General features: G+C 45.8%; 4 protein-coding genes across 19 annotated transcripts in view; 3 read left to right on the top strand and 1 right to left on the bottom strand.

Moving 5' to 3' along the window:
* LOC6499929 (F-actin-monooxygenase Mical) overlaps positions 1 to 13,646 on the top strand; it is a 41,344-nt gene extending 27,698 nt beyond the window's left edge. For 8 of the 16 annotated variants that reach the window (XR_004309926.2, XR_004309925.2, XR_006506948.1 and 5 more), the window contains 3 exons: positions 123 to 5,323; positions 5,436 to 5,717; positions 6,323 to 6,458. Coding sequence is in view for 7 of the 16 variants with exons in the window: in XM_032450923.2 (XP_032306814.1) it covers positions 123 to 5,327; positions 6,323 to 6,481; positions 6,541 to 10,545; positions 11,478 to 11,769; positions 11,886 to 12,090; positions 12,153 to 12,230; positions 12,286 to 12,386; positions 12,456 to 12,655; positions 12,714 to 12,719 (10,251 nt within the window). In the remaining 9 variants the exon portion in view is untranslated. Of the gene's footprint in view, positions 1 to 122; positions 5,328 to 5,435; positions 5,718 to 6,322; positions 6,482 to 6,540; positions 10,546 to 10,718; positions 10,752 to 10,981; positions 11,339 to 11,477; positions 11,770 to 11,885; positions 12,091 to 12,152; positions 12,231 to 12,285; positions 12,387 to 12,455; positions 12,656 to 12,713 lie in introns of those variants that run through there. The other 8 variants (XM_044714354.1, XM_032450907.2, XM_032450918.2 and 5 more) reach the window with 6 other exon arrangements.
* A 235-nt stretch (positions 13,647 to 13,881) lies between these two features.
* LOC6499930 (dynein light chain Tctex-type protein 2B) lies at positions 13,882 to 15,376 on the top strand. The gene is made up of 3 exons (XM_001953575.4): positions 13,882 to 14,249; positions 14,308 to 14,706; positions 14,773 to 15,376. Exons 1-2 carry the CDS (start codon positions 13,997 to 13,999, stop codon positions 14,565 to 14,567), a joined length of 513 nt encoding a protein of 170 aa, XP_001953611.2. The 5' UTR covers positions 13,882 to 13,996; the 3' UTR covers positions 14,568 to 14,706; positions 14,773 to 15,376.
* On the bottom strand, positions 14,826 to 18,079 carry LOC6500633. Its single transcript, XM_001953574.4, has 5 exons — positions 17,179 to 18,079; positions 15,401 to 16,606; positions 15,315 to 15,322; positions 15,116 to 15,243; positions 14,826 to 14,962 (listed from the first exon to the last, which is right to left on the bottom strand). The coding sequence occupies exons 1-5, from the start codon at positions 17,635 to 17,637 to the stop codon at positions 14,826 to 14,828; spliced, it is 1,938 nt and encodes a 645-aa protein (XP_001953610.2). The 5' UTR covers positions 17,638 to 18,079.
* Positions 18,080 to 18,412: 333 nt separating this feature from the next.
* Positions 18,413 to 19,528, top strand: LOC116654509 (putative gustatory receptor 85a). Its single transcript, XM_032449613.1, has 2 exons — positions 18,413 to 19,315; positions 19,370 to 19,528. The coding sequence occupies exons 1-2, from the start codon at positions 18,413 to 18,415 to the stop codon at positions 19,526 to 19,528; spliced, it is 1,062 nt and encodes a 353-aa protein (XP_032305504.1).
* The last annotated feature ends 4,586 nt before the right edge of the window (positions 19,529 to 24,114 follow it).

Below are 24,114 nucleotides of genomic sequence, written 5' to 3'. Positions count from 1 at the left end.
TGGTGATGGGGAGACTAACCTTCTCAATATTTTCATTTATTTTCCCCGACTCTCTCATATTTTGATTCCCATATCATGGTGTTGGTTTCATTATTATCCTTAAATATGTAATTCCCCAATAGAAGCTCACACTTAATGTAGACAATAAAGAAAACTTGGCCGATAGAGGCTCTCTCAAGTCGGCCAACTCCTTCGAGTCGGCTCGCAGCCAACCCGCCACGCCCCTCACTCCAACGCCCACTCGTGTGGAAATGGAGCAGCTGGAGCGCAACGCTCCCCGTAAGTTTAGTAGCGAAATCGAGGCAATTAGTGAGAAGCTCTACCACATGAACAACATGGTCAAAATGAACAAGGATCTGGAGGTCCTGGCCAAGGAGAACCTGGTCAAAAGCGATATCCTGCGGAAGCTAACGCTCAAGGAGAAGTGGCTGGCGGAGAATGCAGCCATAGCAGCTGCGCAGAAATCAGCCAGTGTTGTGGCAGCTCCCACTACGGCAGCTCCTCCACTTCAACCCAAGTCCAAGTTCGATGAAAAGTACGAAAAAGTGGTGAGTCCGCCGCCGCAATCGGTGGCTGAGCCCAAACCCAAGCCGGTGATAGATTTCAATCTGGACGAGCTGAAGCCCCGCAAGCCCAATTTTGAGGAGCGACCCAAGGAGCAGCTACCGAAGCCACCGAGCCTCAAGAACTCCAAGGAGAGCAAGGCCAATGTAAGCCGGTCCAACAGCCTGAAGAGCAACGCCAGCTCGGGAAGTCCCAAAGTGAAGAAGGCACCCATTCCCATCGAGAATAAAATGCAAATAGAGGGCATCCTAAGTACAATGAAGAAGCTGCAGCGCCAGCACAGCAGCGATCAGGACGAGGACATGGATGTGGACATCGAAGCGGATGTGGACATGCAACCCAACAAACAACTGAATACAAAACTGAAAGAGATTCAAGCCAGCAGTTTCGCCGGCACAATGGATCACATCAAGTCGCAGCTGACTATGCCCACGGTGAGTGCTCAGGCCGCACCTACGGTGGACCTGTCCAAGTACTTTCCCAACCAGAAGCAGGAGAAGAGCACCTCCAGCAACACAAACAAAAACCAAAAAACCCTGAAAGATGTAGATCTGGCCAAGTACTTTCCCAGCAGCCCAGCTCCCCAGCGAAGAACGGTCGAAACCGTGGCCGATAGACTGAAGAAGTCACAAACTGAGGCCTCCCTGGCCAAGTCAAAACCCCAAGAAGAGCCTCCCAAACCCCCAGAGCGGAGTAAGCCCAAACCTTCAGAAGAAAGTAAGGCCAAACCAGAGGAGAAGGTGGAACAACCCAAGAAGGAACCTGCTGGAAAGGTCGACTCGAAACCTGTGCCGCCCAAACGACAGGCCTCGTTGCAAACATTCAGCTTACGGGACCATCAGATGGATGGAGCCCTGGACTTGACCAAGAAGAAGAATCCAGTAAAGGTAACCACGATTGTAAAAAAAGTGCCAGCAAAATCCGGAAGTGCCACTACGGTGACCAAGACCACGGCCACGGCTACTGGAAAAGGGAAAACCATCAAGATCATTAAGAAAATTGTCCCAAAGGGCACCAAGGCCAAAAAGCAGGCAGCGGCCGAAGCAGAAGCTGCCACTAAAGTGGCTGAAGAAGTACCTCCACCTCCTACTTCTCCTCCTCCGCCAAAAGATGAAACGGAGTGCATCTTGGATGAAATTCTGGGAGACGGAGCAACACGATCCCCCAGCTCCGAGTATCAGCGTTTGTTTCAAGACGAAAAGTCCCCCAGCGATCTATCCGATAATATCGATCGTATTCTCGAGGAGACTGGCTTGGATTTGGAACTGGGACTCCCACGTCGCAGTAGCAAAAAGCTGGTGAAAACCAAGTCCCTGGGAGAGGGAGACTTCGAACTGAAGTCGTCCAAGCCAAGGTTGACCGGAGTACAGAACATTCTCAAACGCTTCGAGTCGATGAGCTCGGTGAACTCGCAGAACTCGCAAAACAGCGATGAGCAGGCGGCCTTCAAGTTGCGTCGCATGGAGTCCACCACCAGCAACCTGAGCAGCTTGACCCGATCCAGAGAGTCCATTGTTTCTGCCAGTGATTCGATGAGTGATTTGGAGAAGACCATGGACTACCTGCGCAACGAATGGCGCAATGAAGCCACAAACTTTCTGCAAAAGAAACGCGACAAGTTCTATGCCCAAAAGGAGGAGCAGGAGAAAAAGGAAGCGGAAGCCAGGAGCAAGCCTGATCCCCTAAGAGACCTACCAGTCCAATATCGCGACTCCAAGTTGGCCAAATTCTTTGGAATGGGCGGTTCCCGAAAGTCACCAGAAAAACGAAAGTCTCCCATCAAAAAAAAGAAATCTCCCACAAAGACCACAAAAACGGTGACCAAGGTTAACAATTCCCTGGAGGAGCTGGCCAAGATTAGCAATGCCCGCCAGGCCAAGCAGGCTCAAAAGAAAGCGACTAAAGCCGTGGAGAAGGATTCCAAACCAAAACCCAAACCTAAACCTGAAATCGTAAAGCCCGCCATCCCAGTTCCTGATGATTTTGAAGTGTTGGATTTAATAAAAAAAGCCACCGAGGCCAAGGAGCTGGAACGCTCCAAAACCAAGAGTCCTGCCGTTGAGGAAGTGCTCAAAGAAATTGCCCAAGAAGCTAAAAAGGAATTGCCCACGGAGGAGGAATTACCTCCTCCAGTCGTGGAGGACATCCGAAACTTGCCAAAAACCGGTTGCGATAAATCGTCCCTGAACAGTTCCCGTCGCGGTTCCCAATCCAGTTTGGTAATGTCCCGCCGCCAGTCGGAGATCTCTCTGAATGAGAAACTTAACCAGGAGGCACTGGTGGCCCTAACGAACCTAGAAAAGGAACGCGAAGCGGAGCAAGTAGATGAGTTATTCCAGAACATGGTCGATGAAATGGAGCAGGAGCAAGATCATCATTCGGATCCCATTGCCGTTGCGGAGCCTCTGGAAGACGACGTCGATGCCGATTCCCTCTGCACCACCATCAGCAAGAGTCCTAGTGCCCAACCCGTGACTGTGGTGAAAAGGGGCAGCTCCGAGGACCAAAGTATTGAGAAGCTGTTTGGAAACTTTTCTGATGAAATGCTGGTGAACGTGGAATTCGATTCCAATGATGAAGTGGTTGGCATCACGCCGAGGGCCAGTCTAGTAAACAGCAAATCGGAAGATCGAGACTATCTTGGAAAATTGGAGTCTCTGGAAAGAGACGAGGATGCTCTTCAGCCGCTGTCTGGCTTAGAGAAATTCCAACAGGACAATGGCCAATACGAAGTGGATGGCTTGCACTTTCCATCGCGTCCTCAACGCAGACCCAAGAGCAGCTCCTCCTCCAGCGAGCCATCTCTGCCCAAGGCCCCACAAAGGCTGCGCAAAAAACTGGCCAAGCTCGATCCAGAGGATATGGCTCCATCGGTCCAGGATCTTTTAAATCAGGTTTACACAAAGAATTTACAACCGCAGGATCTGGAGGTTGTACCCATTGAGGGTGGTAAGACTTTGAAGTTTCCTAGTTTAGTGGTGGAAGATGATGTCGCTGTCGATGTTGTGGACCATCCTGAAGAGAATGTCAAGGAAAACGGTGTCCAAAAAGAAGAGTTACCTCCGACACCTGAAAAACCTTCCAGTACTCTTGCCTCGAAGAACTCCTCTGGGAGCAGCTTGGTGGATCCCGTTCCCAAGATCATAACTCCGCCTAAGATCCGCAGCAAGGAAAACTCTTTGGACTGGGATATGGAAAAGTTGCCGGCTTCGCCAATGCCCCGAAGGAAACTACCACAGCCAGTGGTCAGCAAAGAGAGTTCCTTGGAGTGGAATATGGAGAAGTTACCCAACAGCCCCATGCCGCCCAGGCGGAATAAAATGCGACCCATTTCGCCGAGCTCAAATTCCGTGCAACTCCTCAATAACCTATCCTCCGACGACGAGGCGACCACCCAGCGCCGCCTGATCGAGGATTTCGAGAGGGAACGTCGTCAGGCTCTGATTAAGCGGGATGAGAACTTTGAGGCCTCTGCAGCGGAGCAGAGGCGCAGGGACTCCCTTCAGAGTAGCAGCAATTCTAGCAACTCCAAGCGGAGTCTGCCTCCTCCCACGCCACCCATGTTGCCTTCTGTCTCCCGTCGGGGAACCACCCAGGATACAAAGCCCCGTCACGAGGGAACGCCGCCCATGTTCAAGAAACTGGATGTGGATGGCAGTGGTAGTGCCAGTGCCAGTGCCAGTGCGACCCCATGGGACTCCACTGCCTGCTCCACGCGGCGCAGTTCCTTTGCATTTATAGAGTTACAGGACAACAAGCCGGTCATCGTTCCCATGCCCAAGAAGCTAAAGTTGCCCAAAGTGGAGGCACCCAGATTTGTGCCGGAACCAGTGGCCGCCGATGAGCCAGTCCCAGAGGTCTTCCAAGGGCGATCCTGGCCCAAGTCTCAGGCGGAGATGGATGCCGACACCGAGCAGGATGACGAAGATCCTGCCGAGAAACTGAAAAAACAATTGCCGGAGTACGCTCGCTCGGATTCGCCACCTTCGGCAGCTTTCAAGAATCGCAAATGGCCGGATGGCAAAACCGTTTTTGATCAGAGAGCCGAGTCCATGGAAGAGGAGGACATCCTGGGAGGTCTACTGGCCTCCAAGCGTAGGGGATCCAACAGGATTAAGGAAAAGCCCCGCTCCCAATCGCCGCCACCCTTCAAGCCTTTGGTGAATAGCTCCCGGCAAAGCTCCAAGTCGTATGGTGACCTCAAGAAGGGACCCTCGTTGCAGTCCCTCTCCGCCCAATCCAGCCAAGACACGGATACGCTGTCCACCACCACAACAGTGGCTACCACGCGTCCGTTGAGTTACGCCGCCACCTACGATGACCCCATGGACGCCAGTACCAAGGCTCTGCTGGATCGTGGCAAGCGATTGCATAACCGAAAAAGAGACTTCGTCAACGAGAGAGTCGTCGAACGAAATCCCTATATGAGGGAGGTCCTGCGCAGCACAGATCGTCGGGAGTACGACGATGTGGATGAGGACCTGACCAGTTACAGGCCAAGAAGCTACGGCAGCTCCACTCTCAGTCGCTTCCCCAGTACTTCCACTAGGAAGAGCAATGCCTACGACTACCTCAGTCCGAGTAGCGATTACCTGACCAGGAGATCCACTGGATACAGCAGCATACCAGCCATCGGCGGAAGCAGCAGCTACTATCCATCTTCTGTTCCGGCCACCACGACGCGCAGCTCCCACTTAAGCGATCTTTTCCGGCGTCGCAGTCCCGCCAGCGGATCCAGCTACGGATCCTCCAAAGATTCGTGCGTTATCTCCTAATAAATGTTAGACCCCTGCCCCCAAGAACCTCTCACCAAAGCAGCCTCTCTTTTCGTTTATATTTCCATTTCAAACCCCGGGTTGTTGTGGCCACAGACGACGCCTCAACTACTACCTCTACTGAGAGCCAACCACAATCAGAACCAGAAGAAACCAATCACCCAACAAAAGACCCCTCAACCGAACCCCTATAGACATTTAGGTATCCCCCGATGAAATAGAAATAATCACCCACAAACCGAACAAAATCAACCAAGCTAGCCCGCCCGCCTGTCTGCTCTTGATGTGCCAAGCCAAGCCAAGTCCAGCCAAGTCAGATCCCTCCAAAAGCCACCAAAGATCCATGAAAAGTAATGCACCTGGGTACGATCTACGAAGGTAAATTCAAGTAAAGCCCAAGTCCACGAAATGTTGCGCTAACCAGCCCGAAAACAATGCCGAAAGTTTGTAGTCTCTAAACCAAAAAAACAAAAACCTCTAAAATCTTAGAATACAGTGTTGTGTCGTCCTGTTGTCAGCAAATTACGGTCTAACACCACCCAGCTAATCCTGACCAGCAATCGTTAATGTCCTCGTCCACCGTTGTGTTCTCTTGTTCTCGTTATCCTTCTGGATCGTACCTAAAGGCATGATGATGCGTTGCGATTCGCTACTGCTGCTCTTTTTGCTGATTAACCCACTACTACCCATGACTAATCTACGCCAGCATGTGCCAACTGAAACCCCAGGGCGTTTACTGTAAATACAGAAAACATCTTGCCAGTAACTTTTGAATCTTTAAGGACTAAGATAACTAAAAGTTATTTGCAAGCTTTGCCAGCCTCCGCAGTGCGTGGGTGAGGAATCTGTAGAATCGGACTGATATCTATGGCGTTTCTCCCTATTTTATTTTGCTTTCGTTTAACGTTTTGTTTACTTCTCCTCTTTCAGTTTCTATCCAGACTAAACCAATCTAATATCTTACTATTTTCTAAATCTTTTAGGTCCAAACCGAATCCGAGAGCACCTCACCCGACGAGGTGGAGCTCAACTCTGCCACTGAGATATCCACCGACTCCGAGTTCGACAACGATGAGATCATACGCCAGGCGCCCAAAATCTTCATCGATGACACCCATCTAAAGAAGCCCACTAAAGTCCAAGTAAGATTCGGAATACTCTATCCAAAAATAAAATATGAAATAATGAATTTCTCTTCCAGATCAAGTCCACCATGATCGGACAGAATGCTGCTGCTGCTGCTGGACTCCATCAGAAGCAATTGGCGGCGCGGGAGAAGGGTGGCAGTTATTTGCAAAAGTACCAACCGCAACCGCCTCTGCCGCAGTTTAAGCCACTGGTGCAGGTGGATCCCACGCTGCTCATTGGAACTCAGCGAGCTCCTCTCCAGAATCCCCGCCCAGGTGACTATCTGCTGAATAAAACGGCCAGCACCGAAGGCATTGCCTCCAAAAAGAGTCTGGAGCTGAAGAAGCGCTACCTGCTGGGTGAACCGGCGAACGGGAACAAGATTCAGAAATCCGGCTCTACTTCAGTGTTGGACTCGCGTATTCGCAGCTTCCAGTCCAACATCTCGGAGTGTCAGAAGCTATTGAATCCCAGCAGCGACATAAGTGCCGGCATGCGTAGTTTCCTGGATCGCACCAAGTTGGGTGAGGGTCAGAGTCAGAGTCAGTCCAACGAACTGATGCGCTCCGCCACCAGCAATGTGATCAACGACCTGCGCGTGGAACTCCGGATACAGAAGGCACCCTCCAGTCACTCCACGGACAATGAGAAGGAGAACGTGTTTGTAAACTGCAAGAATGAGCTCAACAAGGGTATGGAGTACACGGACGCGGTGAATGCCACTCTGCTGGATCAGCTTAGCAAAACCAAGAGCAACTCCCCGACCACGCCGACAAATAACAAGACGACGGTGATCGAGGTGATAGATTTGGTGACGCCCGAGAAGCTACCAATCATCGACTTGACGGTGGTGGAGACTCCCAAGAAGCTCGACGACACCATGGATGTGGATGACCGACTAACGCCGGATAGCAACAAGATTACTGATCTGCAGCAAAAGGAGGTGAAGGAGGAGCCCAAGCCGGACGTGTCGCGGGATGTAAAGGAGTGTATACCGGACATTTTGGGTCACATCAAGGAGGGTGCGGTGGTCAAGGAACAGGACAGCGAAGATCAGCAGAGTTTGCTGTGCCAATCCGACGAGGAGAAACGCGACTCGCCCGAAAAAGAGATGGCGGAGCAGGAGCCGGATAGTGTTCAGATCCAGGTCCCCAATATTCCCTGGAGCAAGCCAAAGCCCGAGGCCATGTCCACCACTGGGAGCAGTGGCTCCAGTTGCACCACCACTGACTCTTCGAGCATCGAGGATATACAGCACTATATCCTGGAGTCCACGACTAGTCCGGATACTCAAACTGCGGGTGGAAAGCACAATGTGCCGCGGCTGGAGGTCCACGACACCAGTGGCACCCTCATGCAGGTGGACAGCCTGATGATTGTGAATGGGAAGTACATTGGCGATCCGGAGGATGTCAAATACTTGGACATGCCAGCCGACGTGATCGTACCTGCTACTCCAGCGCTGAAAACCAGCGAGCTGGAGCTGGAGGATGAAACAGAACCAGTGACCGCCACTCCGGAGCCAGCGGATTGCACAGTGATAGAGGCTGAGCGCCAGGTGGAGATGCGACCGCCACCTCTGCCCGAGATGGGACCACCCAAGCTCAAGTTCGACAGCAAGAACGAGAATAAAATCGAGAGCCTGAAGAACTTGCCACTGATCGTGGAACGGAACGTGGAGCACAGCGAGGCAGTGAAGCCCATAACCTTAAATTTGAGCAGCGTGGCCAGGACGCCGGACACACCAACCACTCCCACGGCACACGATAGTGACAAAACGCCCACGGGCGAGGTGCTATCCCGAGGATCGGACTCGGAAACAGAAGCAACAGGCACGGGTCAGGTGCTTACGGAAACGGAACTATCCGACTGGACGGCCGATGATTGCATCTCCGAGAACTTTGTGGACATGGAATTCGTGCTGAACTCCAACAAGGGAACGATGAAGCGGCGCAAGGAGCGACGACGCAGTGGAGTCAATACAAAATTACCCAGTGGCAACGAGGTGATCCACGAGGTAGCTAGACAAGCGCCAGTGGTGGATATGGATGGAATCCTTAATGCTATTGACATAGATGATATTGAGTTCATGGACACGGGGTCGGAGGGTTCCTGTGCGGAGGCTTACTCCGCCACGAATACGGCCCTGCTCAAGAACCGTGGCTACATGGAGTACATCGAGACAGAGCCCAAAAAGACTCCGCTCAGAACAGCTGCTGCTCCAGTCAGCTATCCTGGTAACCTGCCAGCTTTGGTGACCAAGCGTGACGAGAAACTGGGTATCGATTATATCGAGCAAGGTGCATACATCATGCACGACGATGCCAAGACCCCAGTGAACGAGGTGCCTCCCGCTATGACCCAGTCTCTGACAGACTCGAGCACCCTGAACGACCTGGACGATGACAGCATGGCGGGAATGGGCTTGTCCCAAACCCAGCAAACCACCACTGAAGAGAGCGAAGCTTTAACAGTGGTCACCAGTCCACTAGACACCTCCTCGCCCAGGGTACTGGATCAGTTCGCCTCGATGTTGGCGGCGGGTAAGCATGATTCCCAGACGCCCAGCAGCTCGGAGCAACAACCAAAGACCTCCAGCGCTGTGACCACTAGTAGCAGTGGAGCTCCCAACTCCTCGCCCGGTAATGCCGCCAAAGAAGCTGTCCCGCCAGAGGATCCGGATCTGCAGATCCAGTTCGAGTATGTAAGGGCGCTGCAGCAGCGCATCTCGCAGATCAGTACCCAGCGACGGAAGAGCTCCAAGGGCGAGGCCAACGCACCTGTGATAGAAGCTATGGAGGATCAGTCCAAGCCGAAGGAGGAGTCCCTGCCCTCGTCGATGCGCCCGCGGAGCAGCAGCAGCTCCAGCAAGGTACCTGAGATACCCACGCTCAGCAGCAAGCTAGAGGAGATTACCAAAGAGCGCACCAAGCAGAAGGATCTCATCCACGATCTGGTCATGGACAAGTTGCAGTCGAAGAAGGCCCTAAACGCCGAAAAGCGTCTCCATCGGAGTCGTCAGAGGAGCCTGCTGACCAGCGGCTATGCCAGTGGCTCTAGTCTGAGTCCCACGCCCAAACTGGCAGCGGCCTCTAGTCCCCAGGATTCCAATTGCTCCAGTCAGGCCCACTACCACGCCTCCACAGCCGAGGAGCCCAGACCAAAGCCCGCGGAGAGGGTGCTTCAAAAGTCCGCCACGTCCACTTATGTGTCGCCCTATCGCACTGTACAGGCCCCCACCCGGAGTGCCGATCTCTATAAGCCGCGTCCCTTCAGCGAACACATCGACGGTAGTGTCCTGGACGGCTACAAGTTGGGCAAGACGTCCTCGTTCAATGGTGGAAAGTTGGGCGACTTTGCAACTCCCATTGCTCCTGTCAGGGTGAATCGGGGCGGCGGAGGAGGTGGTAATGGTGCCAGCACTATCCAGGACATTGGGAATATTTCCGCCTCGACGGAGAATCTTAGAAGCGAAGCAAGAGCCCGTGCTCGTCTTAAATCCAACACTGAGCTCGGCCTGAGTCCGGAGGAGAAGATGCAGCTCCTGCGCACTCGACTGCACTACGACCAAAATCGCGGTCTCAAGTCCAAGCAGCTGGAGGAGATGCCCGGACAGGGCGAACTCGCAGCTCGGGCACGAAAAATGAGTGCCTCGAAAAGTGTTAACGATCTGGCCTACTTGGTGGGTCACCAGCAGCAGCAGCAGCAGCAACTGGACATGGATGCGGTGCTCAAAGCCAAGGCGGCGGACTTCATATCGGATCCGAATTTGGCGGCCAGCGGGCAGGAGAAGGCGGCAAAAACAAAGTCCGGCAGGAGGCAAAAGGACCCGGAGCGACGCAAAAGTCTCATACAATCGTTGTCCAGCTTTTTCCAGAAGGGAACCAGTGCCACCAGTACCAGTGCCAAGGATCAGGGCATACCAGCTGTTGGAGGTCACTCTGAGCCATCAGAGCGTCCTGGCACCAGCAGCAGTGGCACGCCCACCATCTCAGAGGGGGCAGGCGGAAGTGGCGGCGGAGGAGGCGGCGTCTTCAGCCGATTCCGCATCTCACCCAAGTCCAAGGAGAAGTCCAAGGTGAGTGTTGACCCGTTTAGTCGTGTAACTCCCATGTGTTTATGGTTGGAGGTAGTGTAACTGTGTGATACGCCACACCTCATCGATAGGGATAAGACAAGGAGCAATGTACATCCGGTGTTTGGTGTCAATATGTGTCTCATAAAATTTACAAATCTTTCCATCATTTCCAGTCTTGCTTTGATCTGAGGAGTTTCGGTTTTGGTGTAAGATATATTTTAACTATTCTAAAACCCTATTCTAAAAATGCACTAAAGCTTTGTATTTTTGTTTGGCATGAACCTCCTTGTTTTTCTAATCAAAATTTAATCATTTAATCCATCTAACTGGGCTCTGTCTGTTTGGCTTTTCTTCGTGATTAACAAGTTTCGAAAACGATATATTTTAATTTGGTTTCATTTATTTTATTTCCATTTTCTTTTTACCCCAATTCCAGCTAAAGTTATTTAAGTCCTAAGTTTAAGTTGCCTGCTGTATTATTTTATTATTTCCTACTTTGCCTCTTTTTTGATTAACATTTATGTTTAGTTTTACTTTTTACCATAAGACAGCTATGATCCAAGGTTTTTTGGGGAGTGATATTATGTTGTGTGTCTTACACCCTAAGATTTTGATTTAAGATTATGTTATGTAATTTTTAAGTTCAATGTGAAGGATTGCCTTGCATGGTTGGTTTCCCAGGATTACCTTGGTTTGGTGGTTATTGGTTTGCCCTTTGAAATCTTAAGGTTTCTCTTTTATTTGGACACCCACGCACGTTATATGTACAAAATATATATTATTTGGTAAATAACATTTCGTTTTTGATTGAGACTAGCTGTTTACCTTCTCGATATATCTTTTCCCTCATCGTTTGACACTGCTAAATAAAATACACACAAACCATTAACCCCATATATATTCTGATACCTCAAAACACCATGCCACACCAGGACAAGGATGTGCTCAACTGCAACGCCACAACTGCAACAGGCGCAGCCGCCACTTCACAGACAAAACACTCTCAAGAATATCTGAACAACAGTCGATACCGAAAGCAAACGAACACTGCGAAGAACTCGAAACCCGAATCGTTCTCATCGTCCAGTCCGCAGCTCTACATACACAAGCCCCACCACCATCACCACAACCACCATCACCTGACCGCAGCGAATCCCAGTGCCCTGGAAGACCAGATACCGCCGCCCATACCACCGCTGCCACTGAACTACCAGAGATCCGACGGTTTGTTGATCATCTTTATTAACCCATTTCGAACGTCCTGTCCAGACTGACTTTTGTTTCATCCAATTGGACACATTTTTCCAAAGTTTAGAACTAACAAGGATACTATTTTTCAGATGAGAGCTACGCTAACGAGACACGCGAGCATAAGAAGCAACGTGCCATATCGAAGGCTTCACGACAAGCTGAGCTCAAGCGACTGCGAATCGCTCAAGAAATCCAGCGGGAACAGGAGGAGATCGAGGTGCAGCTAAAGGATCTAGAGGCCCGGGGAGTCCTAATCGAGAAGGCCCTAAGGGGCGAGGCGCACAATATTGAAAAGTAAGGATATCAAATTGAAATATTTAAAACAAAACTAAATTTATTGTTCCCATTTTGCACAGCCTGGACACGAACAAGGACAACGATGAGAAGCTATTGAAGGAACTTTTGGAAATTTGGCGTAACATAACAGCACTCAAGTAAGATGCTAATATCAGTTACTAGAACAATTATTACATATTATTTTTGCATTAGAAAACGCGACGAAGAACTAGCTATTCGACAACAGGAACTACAATTGGAGTATCGGCATGCCCAGCTGAAAGAAGAGCTCAATCTGCGATTGTCTTGCAATAGTATGTATTTTAATTAAATTATTATTAAGAAAGAATATTTCTTATATTTTAACTTTGAATATCTTCTAGAACTGGACAAAAGCTCTGCCGATGTGGCCGCCGAGGGTGCCATACTCAATGAGATGCTGGAAATAGTCGCCAAACGAGCCGCCCTACGACCCACAGCCTCCCAATTGGACCTTACCTCAGCGGGAGCAGCATCAACCTCCGCAGAGGCCACGACAAGCATCAAGCTTACCGGCCAACCACACGACCACGAAGAATCAAATGTAAGTTTAAAAAGAAACTTCAATAGTAACTTTAAAGTCTAATTAATTATAATTTCAGATTTGAAGACCAAAACTTCCCTGGGGTCTGCTAATCCACGAAATTGTGCAAGGACTTATGAGCCTAAATACTTAAGTTGGGGGAGAGGAGCAGCAGGAGAATGAACCAAAAATCAGCTGAATATTAAAATTAACAATTACTAAAACCCATGAGCTGTAAAGGAAACGAGCAAACAACTATTCACAGTGATTAAGCGGCGCAGAGAACAAATTAAATATATTTAAGTAGTGAGGCCTAACTAATGTTGGTGAAGCGCGCAAGTTACAAGAAAAGAAACTAGATAACAGGCAGAGAAGAAATCAAAACCAAAAACTAATTTTGCAATTCGAAAGTAAGGGTTACGATCGTTCTTGAGGAGAACACCTTTAGTTCTTTATTCAACCTACTCGTACGTTTAGTTAGTCGTTGCCACTGAAATTTGTCTGATCTTTGTATGTCCTATGCAATATGTTGTGTTTTATTTTTTGTAAATGTAATGAGTTGATTTGAGTGTATATCGTGAATATGTGCAAAAGACTTTGTGATCTGGAGCAACTGTAAATGGTGTATTTGAGTTTACTTAGGTTATTTGGCACTTAGATATTGTTTGTCGACGTCTGTGTATACCGTTGCAATGTATTATTATTTATTTGAAGAATCACACTCACGTTTAGCGAACATAGCACACCACACATCCATGTATGTAATATGTCATTTTCTGCCCAACCAAATTTAAAAGTGAACACAAAGAGATACACACAAATATTTTCTATATGCTAGAAAGCGTATATAATATATAGAAGAAAAAGCAACCATTATACTTGTATACTAATGAAGTAAATAAAATTATTGTGTAACTTTTATTTATAACCTGCATATATGAACATATTTATCGAATTTATTATGTAAACTTTTCGATTTATTTTAAATTGAATAAAGATTTTATAAAACGTATTGGTAGTGTATTAATATTTATTATATAACTTTGGAAGCCGGAAATGAGAATTTTTGACAAAGTTGTTGGGGGTTCAAAAAAAAATGTTGAAGAAACCAAAATCAAATATCTTAAGTGTGTTTTACCTTAAGAACTGCTTCAACGATTTGTAGATCAAAAATATAGAAATCGAGTTTAAAAATGTTACCGTTAAAAAGTATTCCATCCCTAGGGTGTTATCGATAGCACCTATAGTCTTTTCAGTGTTGAAAAAGGTCTAAAACATATCTGCAAGCGCGAATTCTTCGGTGGTAAACAAAACAGAAACTTGGACGCTGAATCTGCTCAATAAAGGATAATTGTGATAATCATGGCCGACAAACAGTCATCGGGGGAAGCTAAGAAATCCACCCAGACATCAGCGGCGTCTAAAAAGACGGAAAAACAACAAAAGAAGTCGGTTCCGGGATCTCAAAACTCTGCGCTGGGTGATGGCGAGGAAATGCCGGAAAAGTCATCGGCGCAGCCGACTGCGTACAGCATGCGACCGGCTTTTGGAGAGATGTTTCCCCTGCCCATTGTAAAGAATATAATGAACAGCGTTATGGGCGAGAAACTCAAAGGTGCGTAAAAAATCAGAAATAGAAAACAACCGGTTACTAAGCAACTGAGTAATTCCAGACAAAACCTATGACAAGGACGTGGCCAGTAAGTGGACCAGTGAAATAGCCGACGAGATCAACCAGCAGATTGCATCCAATCCGAAGGTCAAGCGGTACAAGCATGTGGTCCAGGTGATGCTTGGCCAGGAGCTGGGAGCGGGAGCCACTTACAATTCGCGTTGCTGCTGGGACTGCGACTGCGACACCTCGATATCCGAGGTCTACAGCAACACCAGCTTGTTTTGTGTGTGTACTGTATTTGGGACATATCAATATTAGAATCCTTTTACATCCTGGAGAACTGACTAGGCTAAGCACGCTATTAATTTTTTTTGGACCAAATGTTGATATTTGGACGGTTGGAAAACTGATTAGGCTAAGGACCAATCTCACCTCCTTTATTTATTTATTCTAAATGGTAAGCAGTTTTTATACAAACTTATATTTACACCTTAGAGTAAGACATAACTCTGCTTATTTGTAGGCACCGGGAACCGAAAGAGAGCTTCACTTTCGATGCTTGACCTTCGTCGCGCCTCATTGGATGCGTACGTTCAGCGGATTCAGTATGCGGCCCGACATTACAGCGACGTCCAGGTCGCGATCAATGATGAAAAACATAAACGGATGGTTCACAGAGATCTGAATGGGCTTCGTTTGCGCGCCATAGTTGCCTAGCGAGTAGAAGGAAGTGTTTATTGCATTTTACATAAATACTGTTGCCACTAGAGACTACTGCTGGCTGTTGCAGCAATAGGTGAGGCAGCAAAGATGTGCGTTGCGCCTCAATGCCTTCGTGGAGGTGTGCTGCAATGCAAGACACTTACGCTTCAGCTGATTGATGGGATGCGTTCGGATGGTGACGTCTATGGATTGCTCAATGTGCCGCACATAGACGCCCTTCTCATCAGTCATGGGTCGAAAATCGGCTCGATTTGGCTCAAACACGTCACAGCTGCAAAACGACAAAACGAAAGTAAAAGTGAGGAGAAGTGTATGAAGATTCCCAGATTCAGCACAGCTTACATTCCCATCTGCAATAAAAAAGCAAAAAATACACACAGCTCAATAAAAAACACTGAAATGAAGTATTCGCTTATTTCAAAACTCACATTCTGCAGGTCATTGGTGAGAAACATAGTTCCGTGGAGCTTAAAGTCTGGTATGATGGCCTGAACCCAACGTGGCTTCAATTGCTTCCTCATCAGCCGGAGGGTGGGTCCCAGTTTCAAGGAGGCAGCAGCTCCCACAATATCCGTATGGTAGTCTGGCAGCAGGATCATCAGATTGTACTCTGGCGTGTCCAGCTCAAGTTCCAGTACGCTCATCTTTAGGTGTTCGAAGTACTTGTAGTACAGCACAGCATTGTATACCTTGAAGGTGGTGTGAACCACCTGCTGATTGCCCAAGTAGAAAACGTGGCTGATCACATCTGTGTTATAGTTAGACTTGCTCTCCGCCGCTTCACTCACAAAATGCGGTTCAAAATCATTTGTGATTGGAGCAAATGCAGCGGGAACTGGCGGAGGAATATGCAGATGATGCGGTGGCACATGCGGATGTGGACTGAACAGAGTCAAGAAAAGGTTTGCGTCTAGATCCTTGTACCCGGGAAGAGCGTGACGCTTGTGTCGCGCCACTTTTGGTCGTCTGGACTGTGAGCTGTTCGCAGCTGGCGGAGCTGAAATAGAAATTACTTGCCGCAGAGGAGAAGGCTTTCTGTCCGCAACCTGGCGTGCCATCATGGGCATAGCTGCTATTGTCCTTGCGCTGGGCAGGTAAAGAGGCTTTGGGGTGATCGGATTCGAGTGCTTCAGCGGGGCTTGGAGTTTGCTAATGGGCAGCTTGGAAACCCTAGCCTTCTGAATACGAAGCAGCGGCTCGGCATCCTCCTCGGCCACAAAAGCGGACACCAACTCGGCTGCCTCATCATCGGCGGCAGGCTCTGCGGCCTCCTCTCCCGATGCTGCTGGCGCTTCGGTGGCGGCCTCTTCTGCTGGAGCTTCTGTTGTCGTTGTGGCTGGCTCCTCGGTCGTTGTCGTGGCTGGCGCTTCTGTAGTGGTTGGAGCTTCCGTTGTGGCTTCGGCCTCCTTCAATGTGGTGGTTTCTTCCATTTCCCCAGCCGTGGCATTTGTGGCCATAGTGGTGTTCACCGTCTCAGCTTCCCCCGTAAGATTTGCTGGCTTGGAGGAAAGCATGTCCACACTCAAATCGTAGCCATAAAACATTAGAACTGTCTCAAAGTCCTTGAGAACGGTAACATTGCCCTTGTTCAAACTAAGTCCTTTCAGAGGGTTGTCGGAGCCAAAAAAGTAAGTCTAAAATGGGTTGTTTGGAATAAGTTTTGTCAAGATATAATTATACTTATAATTAATACAGTTTCTAGTATTAGTGTTAGGACTAAACTTTCCCTAATCAATTCCTCTAACCGAAACGCACATTTTGTTTGCCAATTAAATAATCTATTCACTTGGACAATTGTTGATCACTTTTTTTTTGGTAGTTATTTGGCTTGAATGAGGTCGACGAACTATTGAAACCCGATTAGAGATCGATGGGCAGTGGCCAGAGACACTGGCCTGGGGCAATTTGTTTGGCAGTACGCATATTTTGATTTAATTCTGTTCTTTATCAATGGCCACTTGGTTTTGGCCCTCCCACAGTTGCCCCCTTAGGCCCCCTTCCGGACGAGTGCTTAGCGAGGCATGTAAATGTGCGTTGGCATTTCATTTGGATGGCTTTCGAGTGGCCTTCCTCTCCGGGGGCTGTGGGTTAAGTTCAACACCAACCATATTGGCCCATTTTGTGGCCGTAGAAAAACATAATATGCTTCACCTTTTTTTGATCCATTAAAAACCGAAATAACTTATTTGATTCAAACCAAACTCACCCTTAAACGTCGATGAATGTCGCGGTATCCCACTCGGATGACATCGCGGTTGTTGGGTAGTTGCAACACATTTTTTAGCTCTGCAGCACTGTTTCCCGCTGATCCTTCATACAAGGCAACCAGGACACTAACCAAAGCAGTTGGCGAGAAGGCGAAATTGTTTCGATTCAGAATAGAGTGATAGTGGAGCAGGCGATGGGTGAGGTCGTTGGTCAAGTCCACCATCACTTCGGCGGGTGTGAGCTCCTTAGTGGCCAGCACCTGAGGCAGGTGATCCAGAGGTGTCAGTGGCGGCGGAGGAAAATGGGGATGGGGAAAACCGCTGGCTCGAAACTCTTCGTGATCGATCTGGATGTAGTGGCCCGCCACACTTCGGATGTGGGCCAGGTGGAGGAGCATCACCAGTAGCACCAAGCGAGCCATGACAATGCAGCTGACCTTGCTCCCAGTTGATTGCATTTGATTGATACCCGCACTTAGCACTTAGCACTCTGATTGTCGCGTTTGCGGGTTTTTAGCAAAAAAATTGGCAAGCTCTGTCCGCGTTCATAAATTGCAGTCTGTTCATTATTTTCCACTGTTTAACTTTTTTTCCCCCCAATTCCGAATCAATTAGGTCTGGGTTCGTCCAAGGTGATGACTATTTTGAAAATTTGTCAACCGTCAAGTGGATCGCGTTTTCCATGCAATTCTCTACGTATTGGGGGATTGATTTTAAATATTACACTTCGGATTGTTTCACTTCGCTGTAGTTTTAAATTTCGAACTGATTCGCGTGATTGCTGCTGCCAAACTGAGCTCAAATCGGGCTCGGCTCTCTGCTAAAATACGAATTCTGATCGGGGGATCATGGGATCGGCTCACAAAACTCGGCCTTTTGGTTAGGTCCGCAGCTTTTTTAACAGCCATCGTCGTGGAAAGCGTTTGGGCCAATAAATGTTTTGCTTGGTAACTTCTACGGCCCTATTAAACCTTACCTTCTCAGAAAAATAATCAATAAGAGTGGGCTCGATTTAATCAACAATGATGCAACAAGTATCCCCCAAAGAGTGACGTCCACAAACGATAGAATCTTTTCTAATTAATATTAATTCTACTTTCACCTTTTTGGTTGGAAAAGCCTAACTCAGTACTTTGTCGGTGGTGAAAGGATAAAGTCATGTTGAAAGTGAAAGGAATTGTTCTGTATGCTTTTGAATATTTCTGTATACTTAATGGAAATGTGGAGTTTTACATGGATCCCAAGTCAAAACATTTGCGATGGTCACGAATCCTAGGCCTTTATCGAGTTTTTCACAACCTTATAGTTATCATTTTAACGACAAGATTCGTGTTTGATTTTTGGGTAACTCATGGAGTTGAAATAGAGAGTTCAACATTATTAACGATAAACTTTCTGATCTATTTCACCGTGGTTTACCTTTCCGTGTTAAGTTGCATAGATTGTGCATATCACTGCCAAAACCGTATCTTTCGAGTTCGTCGGAAGCTTTTAAATTTAAAGAAATATTGCAAAAAACGTAACTACATAGTGCCTCCGGAAAAAGAGCAATTCCTGGATGGTATACTCCTCTTGGTGGCCATGCTGCTTATCTTGCGGATCAGCATTCATGTGGCTCTTAATGTCCTCCAATACAGAATGGGATTCCAACATTCTTGCAACTGTTTCGTGTGGGAGAATATGATTTTTGCCATGAACACCCTAGCGTTTGGAATCTTGATGGAGATATGTGAGTGTTGGTGGCGATTGCAGTCTGGATTGGAGAGGTTGCTCTTAAATCCGACACCAAAACCTGCAGGCAAGCAACTACGACAGATTCGGGAGCTCCAAAGAATGTTTCAGAAGCTCATTGATCTAACCATTGAAGTTACTTGTATCTTCAGGCTTATTTTTCTCTGGTATATGGCTCGCAACCTTTGGAGTGGCATTGTGTTGGGTTACATAATTGTTAGGATGTTTCTGGTCTCTGAAGGCATTGAGTATATGTACGTTGTCCTGGCCTTTGTTATCTGCATTCAACCACTGCTGTACTCCATCCTGATGAATTATATATTCTGCTCTACGGATTTCTTGCTTGAGGCTGTTAAGGATATTTTAAGGCAACCCTTCAAGCTCAGTGCTTCTGCGGAGAGAAAGGTAAGTATACGGGGAACCTTTTCCACAAGAAATTAATGTTCATTTCATTTGCAGGTTGAATGGTTTTCGTTACAACTTGCCAGGCAGCACACCTTTATTATTGTCTTTGGAACATTTCGGATAAATAGAGCTTGTGTCTTCAAAAGTGCAGCATGTATCCTTGTCCACGTCCTTTATATGGTTCAAGCCGACTATTTAATGCTTTTTGAATAAAAAACTTATGAAACCAGCTACTTTACAAGCTAATTATAAAAAGTTAAGAAAATTTACAAAAAGCAACACATAAATAAAGCTACACGTACCCCTTTGACGTTGATGGCCCAAATAGCAACTTTTGAGACAGTTTTTATTTAATATTTGAGCCATTTTGTATCGGATATCAAAAAGGAATACCGTTTACAAATCAGGGAACTAAGTGCCATCGATCTGCATCAAAATATAGGCACAATCGAAAATGACATTTTGAATCGATTTTTGGCCAAAATTATGATGTTACCCCTTTGAAAAATTACGAAAATGGGGTCAGATTTTAGTTGGCCAGTTGTTGATTAAAAATTATGCTCCTCGAAGATATAAGACCGGGAAAGCATAACATTCCCAGATCCGACAAATATTAGCCAAATTATGTCAAATTCCCTGAAATAAATAGGGTCGAAAAGCATCGTTTTGAAGTTAAGACCGTGGGTGGCCCAAATAGCAACTTTTGAGACAGTTTTTATTCAATATTTAATCCATTTCGTATCGGATACCAAAAAGGAATACCGTTTATAAATCAGGGAACTAATTCCCTTCGATCTGCAAATATAGGCACAATCGAACAATGGAATTTTGGATCGATTTTTGGCCAAAATTATGATGTTACCCCTTTGAAAAATTTCGAAAATGGGGTCAGATTTTAGTTGGCCAGTTTTTGATTAAAAATGATGCTCCTTGGAGATATATGATCGGGAAAGTATAACATTCCCATAGCCGACAAATATTAGCCAAGACATGTCCAATTCCCTGAAATAAATAGGGCCGAAAAGCATCCTTTTGAAGTTAGGACCGTGGGTGGCCCAAATAGCAACTTTTGAGACAGTTTTTATTCAATACTTAACGCCATTTCGCATCGGATATCGAAAGGGAGGAGCATAATATTCCAGAGAGCTTTGATTTAACAAAGTACAGCATAAATCCTCGCCAACCTCCCATGTTAAATAAAAAACCATTTAATGAAAACACAATTGTTTAGTTTTGAAAGTATCATTTTACTCATATTTTTTCTTGTTTTATTTTTATTATAGAATTTTCATTTTGTTTGGTTGCTTAATTCATACATTTAGTTGTTTACCGTTTATGTCATTCGGATTTCGATTTATTGTTTTAAAATCAACATTCATAAACACATCCATTGAAATGATTTTTGTTGTTAGAAGATTCTTGCTTTTATTCATTTTTGTTTTTCGTTTTTGTATATTTTTTCATTTGCTTAAAATAGTTTGGAAAATGATTTTATTCATTGGGATCTTCTTATTGCGAGAATGGTGTTTTAAAGTTAGAGTGTGAGTGATTGATTCTTAGGATTACATACATATGCAGAGAGTGTGTGGGGGTATTATGATTGATCTGGCGACGGAATTCAACATTGATTTAGCAAATGCAGTGTCGAGATGACGGGACGGGGACATGAAGCGTAAGAAGCCAACCGAGCAACAAGTACTAATGTATCTTTTATCCTTCATCTGCCTGCGATTCGTAGCTCCGGTCTGTACATTGAGTGTAAATATACAAATATGCTGTGTGTTCTCTTCTCTATTTTTGTATGTCTAAAAATGTTTGCGCTTAAAACGTTTTTCCTTTAGTTTCTTCGGTTGCATTGCTGCATAATTTGCTTTGCAAAAAATATAGTCGCCCCACCCACACACCCTTCCGGCAGGATGGGTGTCCTGCACGACGAGTGTGTGGGTGTGAGCGCGCTTCTCTTTATCTCTTTCAGTTTTGTAGGTACTCGATTCTCACCAATGTTTAATTGAAGTGTTTAAACATCTCTGCTGCTCTGTTTTTGCATTTACGGATTATAATATTAAGTGTATTCAATAGATGTCAGTGGGTAAAGGGTTTGTATTAGTTAGATTTATTTTTCTGTTTCTGTTTTGGTTTTCGTTTCGGTTTTTTGGGTCCTCGAGTTTTAGATGCTAAGGTGAGTGTGGATTCAAGCTTTCACATTGAGACAACGTTACGTATGATTAACGGCTGCACATCTATCGGTTTATGTATTCAGTAACTACATCATATCTATAAGTACTGCATATATGTATAGGTATATGTACGCGTGAACAAAGGAGCTGATTCGTTCGCTATTCGTAATATTTGTTTTCGGTTAGGCATAAGTATGCATATGGTTATATATTATATATATTTTAGTATATATGTATAATTAGCTGCTGCTTTTAACATGGAATATACACGACACTTAGTTGCTGGTTATTAACTTGCTTTTTACGTTTTTTATTCATTTTTCTTTCGTTTCGTTTGGTTTCAGTTTGGAAATGCAAAACGCTAGCTTGTAATTTGTAATATATATCCTTATTCGTGTGTCTATATGTGTGTTGCGGTCTGCTTTCCTGTCTTCTTACTTTCACCTGCTCCAGGCCTTTTGTTACTGCCTCTGGCTAATAGGCGGGATGTGGGGTGTGCCACTGCCGGCCCCAACTGTCCCGCCCCTGTTTTTTTGTACCTTGTCATGTGGTGATCATTTTCGCGGCGATCCTGGCGAACGCCGCTGCCTTTTAAGAATGCTCTAGCCTAACGTTTGCCAACCAGACAACCAGTTCAACTAGTTGGTTAGTCCGAGCAGAACTGAGATAAGTACACAGTGGGGATAAAAAGTCAATGGTTAAATCTTAAATATTTCTTCTTTTTTTTTTTGTAACAGCAAACAAGTCAACAATGTAAACAAAACAAGAATCAGGATGATTCAACTCAGATGTTAACCGAAAGTTTTACAATCTTGATCTGATAGGTTTGGGTTAATTCTAAAGATGTAGACACAACAACAAGTATATATTTTATAATTTTAATTTTTTGTTTTCTCATTATGCAATATTCATTATCCTTGACTTACGAACTACACATAAAAACACGAAAACTTTAATTCGTGGACAAAGATGAGAGTGTGGTGTGTGCGTGTTGTGCTTTGGAACTCCCTAACTTATCCTTTGGTATCTCCCTAATGCTAGACATACAAATGGGGCAAGGAATGGGACTAGGAAATAGTGGGAGGGTCTAATTATAATCAAGTCAAGTCAAGTCATTCAAAGTATTCTCTCATATCGCCTAGTTACTAATAAAGTTAGTCAGTTAGCCCACTCACTGTCAACTAAACCGATTATTGTTAATGTTACATATTAATTGTAAATTGTTAAATTTTAATTTTAAAAATTTCGACGCACGACGCTCGCGTTCTCTGTTAACCAGAACCAAAAGTCTTTTTGTGAAATCAAGGTTGCATTTACCCAATTTTGAAGACATCTAAATGTTGTTTTTAGTTTTCCAGCCAATCAATGCCAAATAATTGAATACAATCCAAAAATTGTCTTGCCAATTATTGTAAATGTATTTTGTAAAAAAGTTACAACAATTCTCGGGTAGAAAAACTTATTTAAAACTATTACTGAAATAATTTTATTCTCTCCCTTAATTTATGCTCTGCGGACACAGTTAGGTCCTTGAGTAATCCCAGAGCTCTACGAAAGATGATTATTTTTTGTCCGATTTTGTTGCTCTCCGTACGATAATTATTAATTATTTTTTGTTTGAAGTATCAGTCAGTTACAAGAGTGTCTTCTAATTTGTGTGTGGATGTGAGATGAATGGAGAGGTGACACTAACCACAATACAAGGACATTTGATTGTATAAATAGCTTATTGCTTCCTCAGATTTTTCTTTATTAATTTTAATTTGTAAGCAGGATAAATGATTTTGTGGGCAGGCAGGCATAGGAGCGCATACTGGCAGTGTGAAGCAGTTATTTCGGTTCCCATCCAAAAACTCTTGTGCTATTAACGCCTGGGGGTATGCAACGGATATCCTGCTCTGGGCCTGCACTGTCGATCGATTCTCATCGATGAAATGGAAAATGCGAGTGAGAGTTGGGGGCGTAAAAAACGCAGCCAAATAAACGATGCGCAAGTCTTTTTTGCTGAATACTCACTAAACTAACCGATTAATGCACTTAATTTTAAATGGAATTCCAAATGTCTAGCACCGTTAGCTGCCTGGCTGATATGCGTGAGAGTGCGTGGTGTGTCGGTGTGTGTTGGTGTGCCAGTGTGTGCACGTGTATATATCAAAATGAACATGTCAAATAAATCAGCCTTATATTGAATGCAATTTTGTTTAATAACTAATTTCGCTCTCCAATTTATTATTTCTCCAATTATCAAAAAATTAACACCGACACACACACAAAGACGCCCAGGCCGCTCCGATTCAGTTTCCGATTCCAAGTGGAATAAGATATACATATCTAAGTACTCAAAAATGGCCACACCGACTCATTCCAAGCTCAGCTACACACCTACTCGTAAATGTAATGTATCAAGTATCAAGTATAATTACTTATATATCGTTTTAGTGGATGCAACATACCGCGCTGAACCGGCATTGCTGCCGGTGAGATTTATAAATTTAATCGAACCCTCGCTCCTTAGGGGAGTGCGATTCGGAGAGTCCTTATTAGCTTAGAGTTTACGTTATGTATACACACACACACATCAATAACGACGATAAATATGAGAAGAATTGGGTCAAGTCTCCG

Source organism: Drosophila ananassae, chromosome 2L, assembly GCF_017639315.1.
Source record: "Drosophila ananassae strain 14024-0371.13 chromosome 2L, ASM1763931v2, whole genome shotgun sequence".
In the NCBI taxonomy this organism is placed as follows: domain Eukaryota; kingdom Metazoa; phylum Arthropoda; class Insecta; order Diptera; family Drosophilidae; genus Drosophila; species Drosophila ananassae.
Note: the sequence above shows the minus strand (reverse complement) of the source record. Positions and strands in the feature narration are given on the sequence as shown.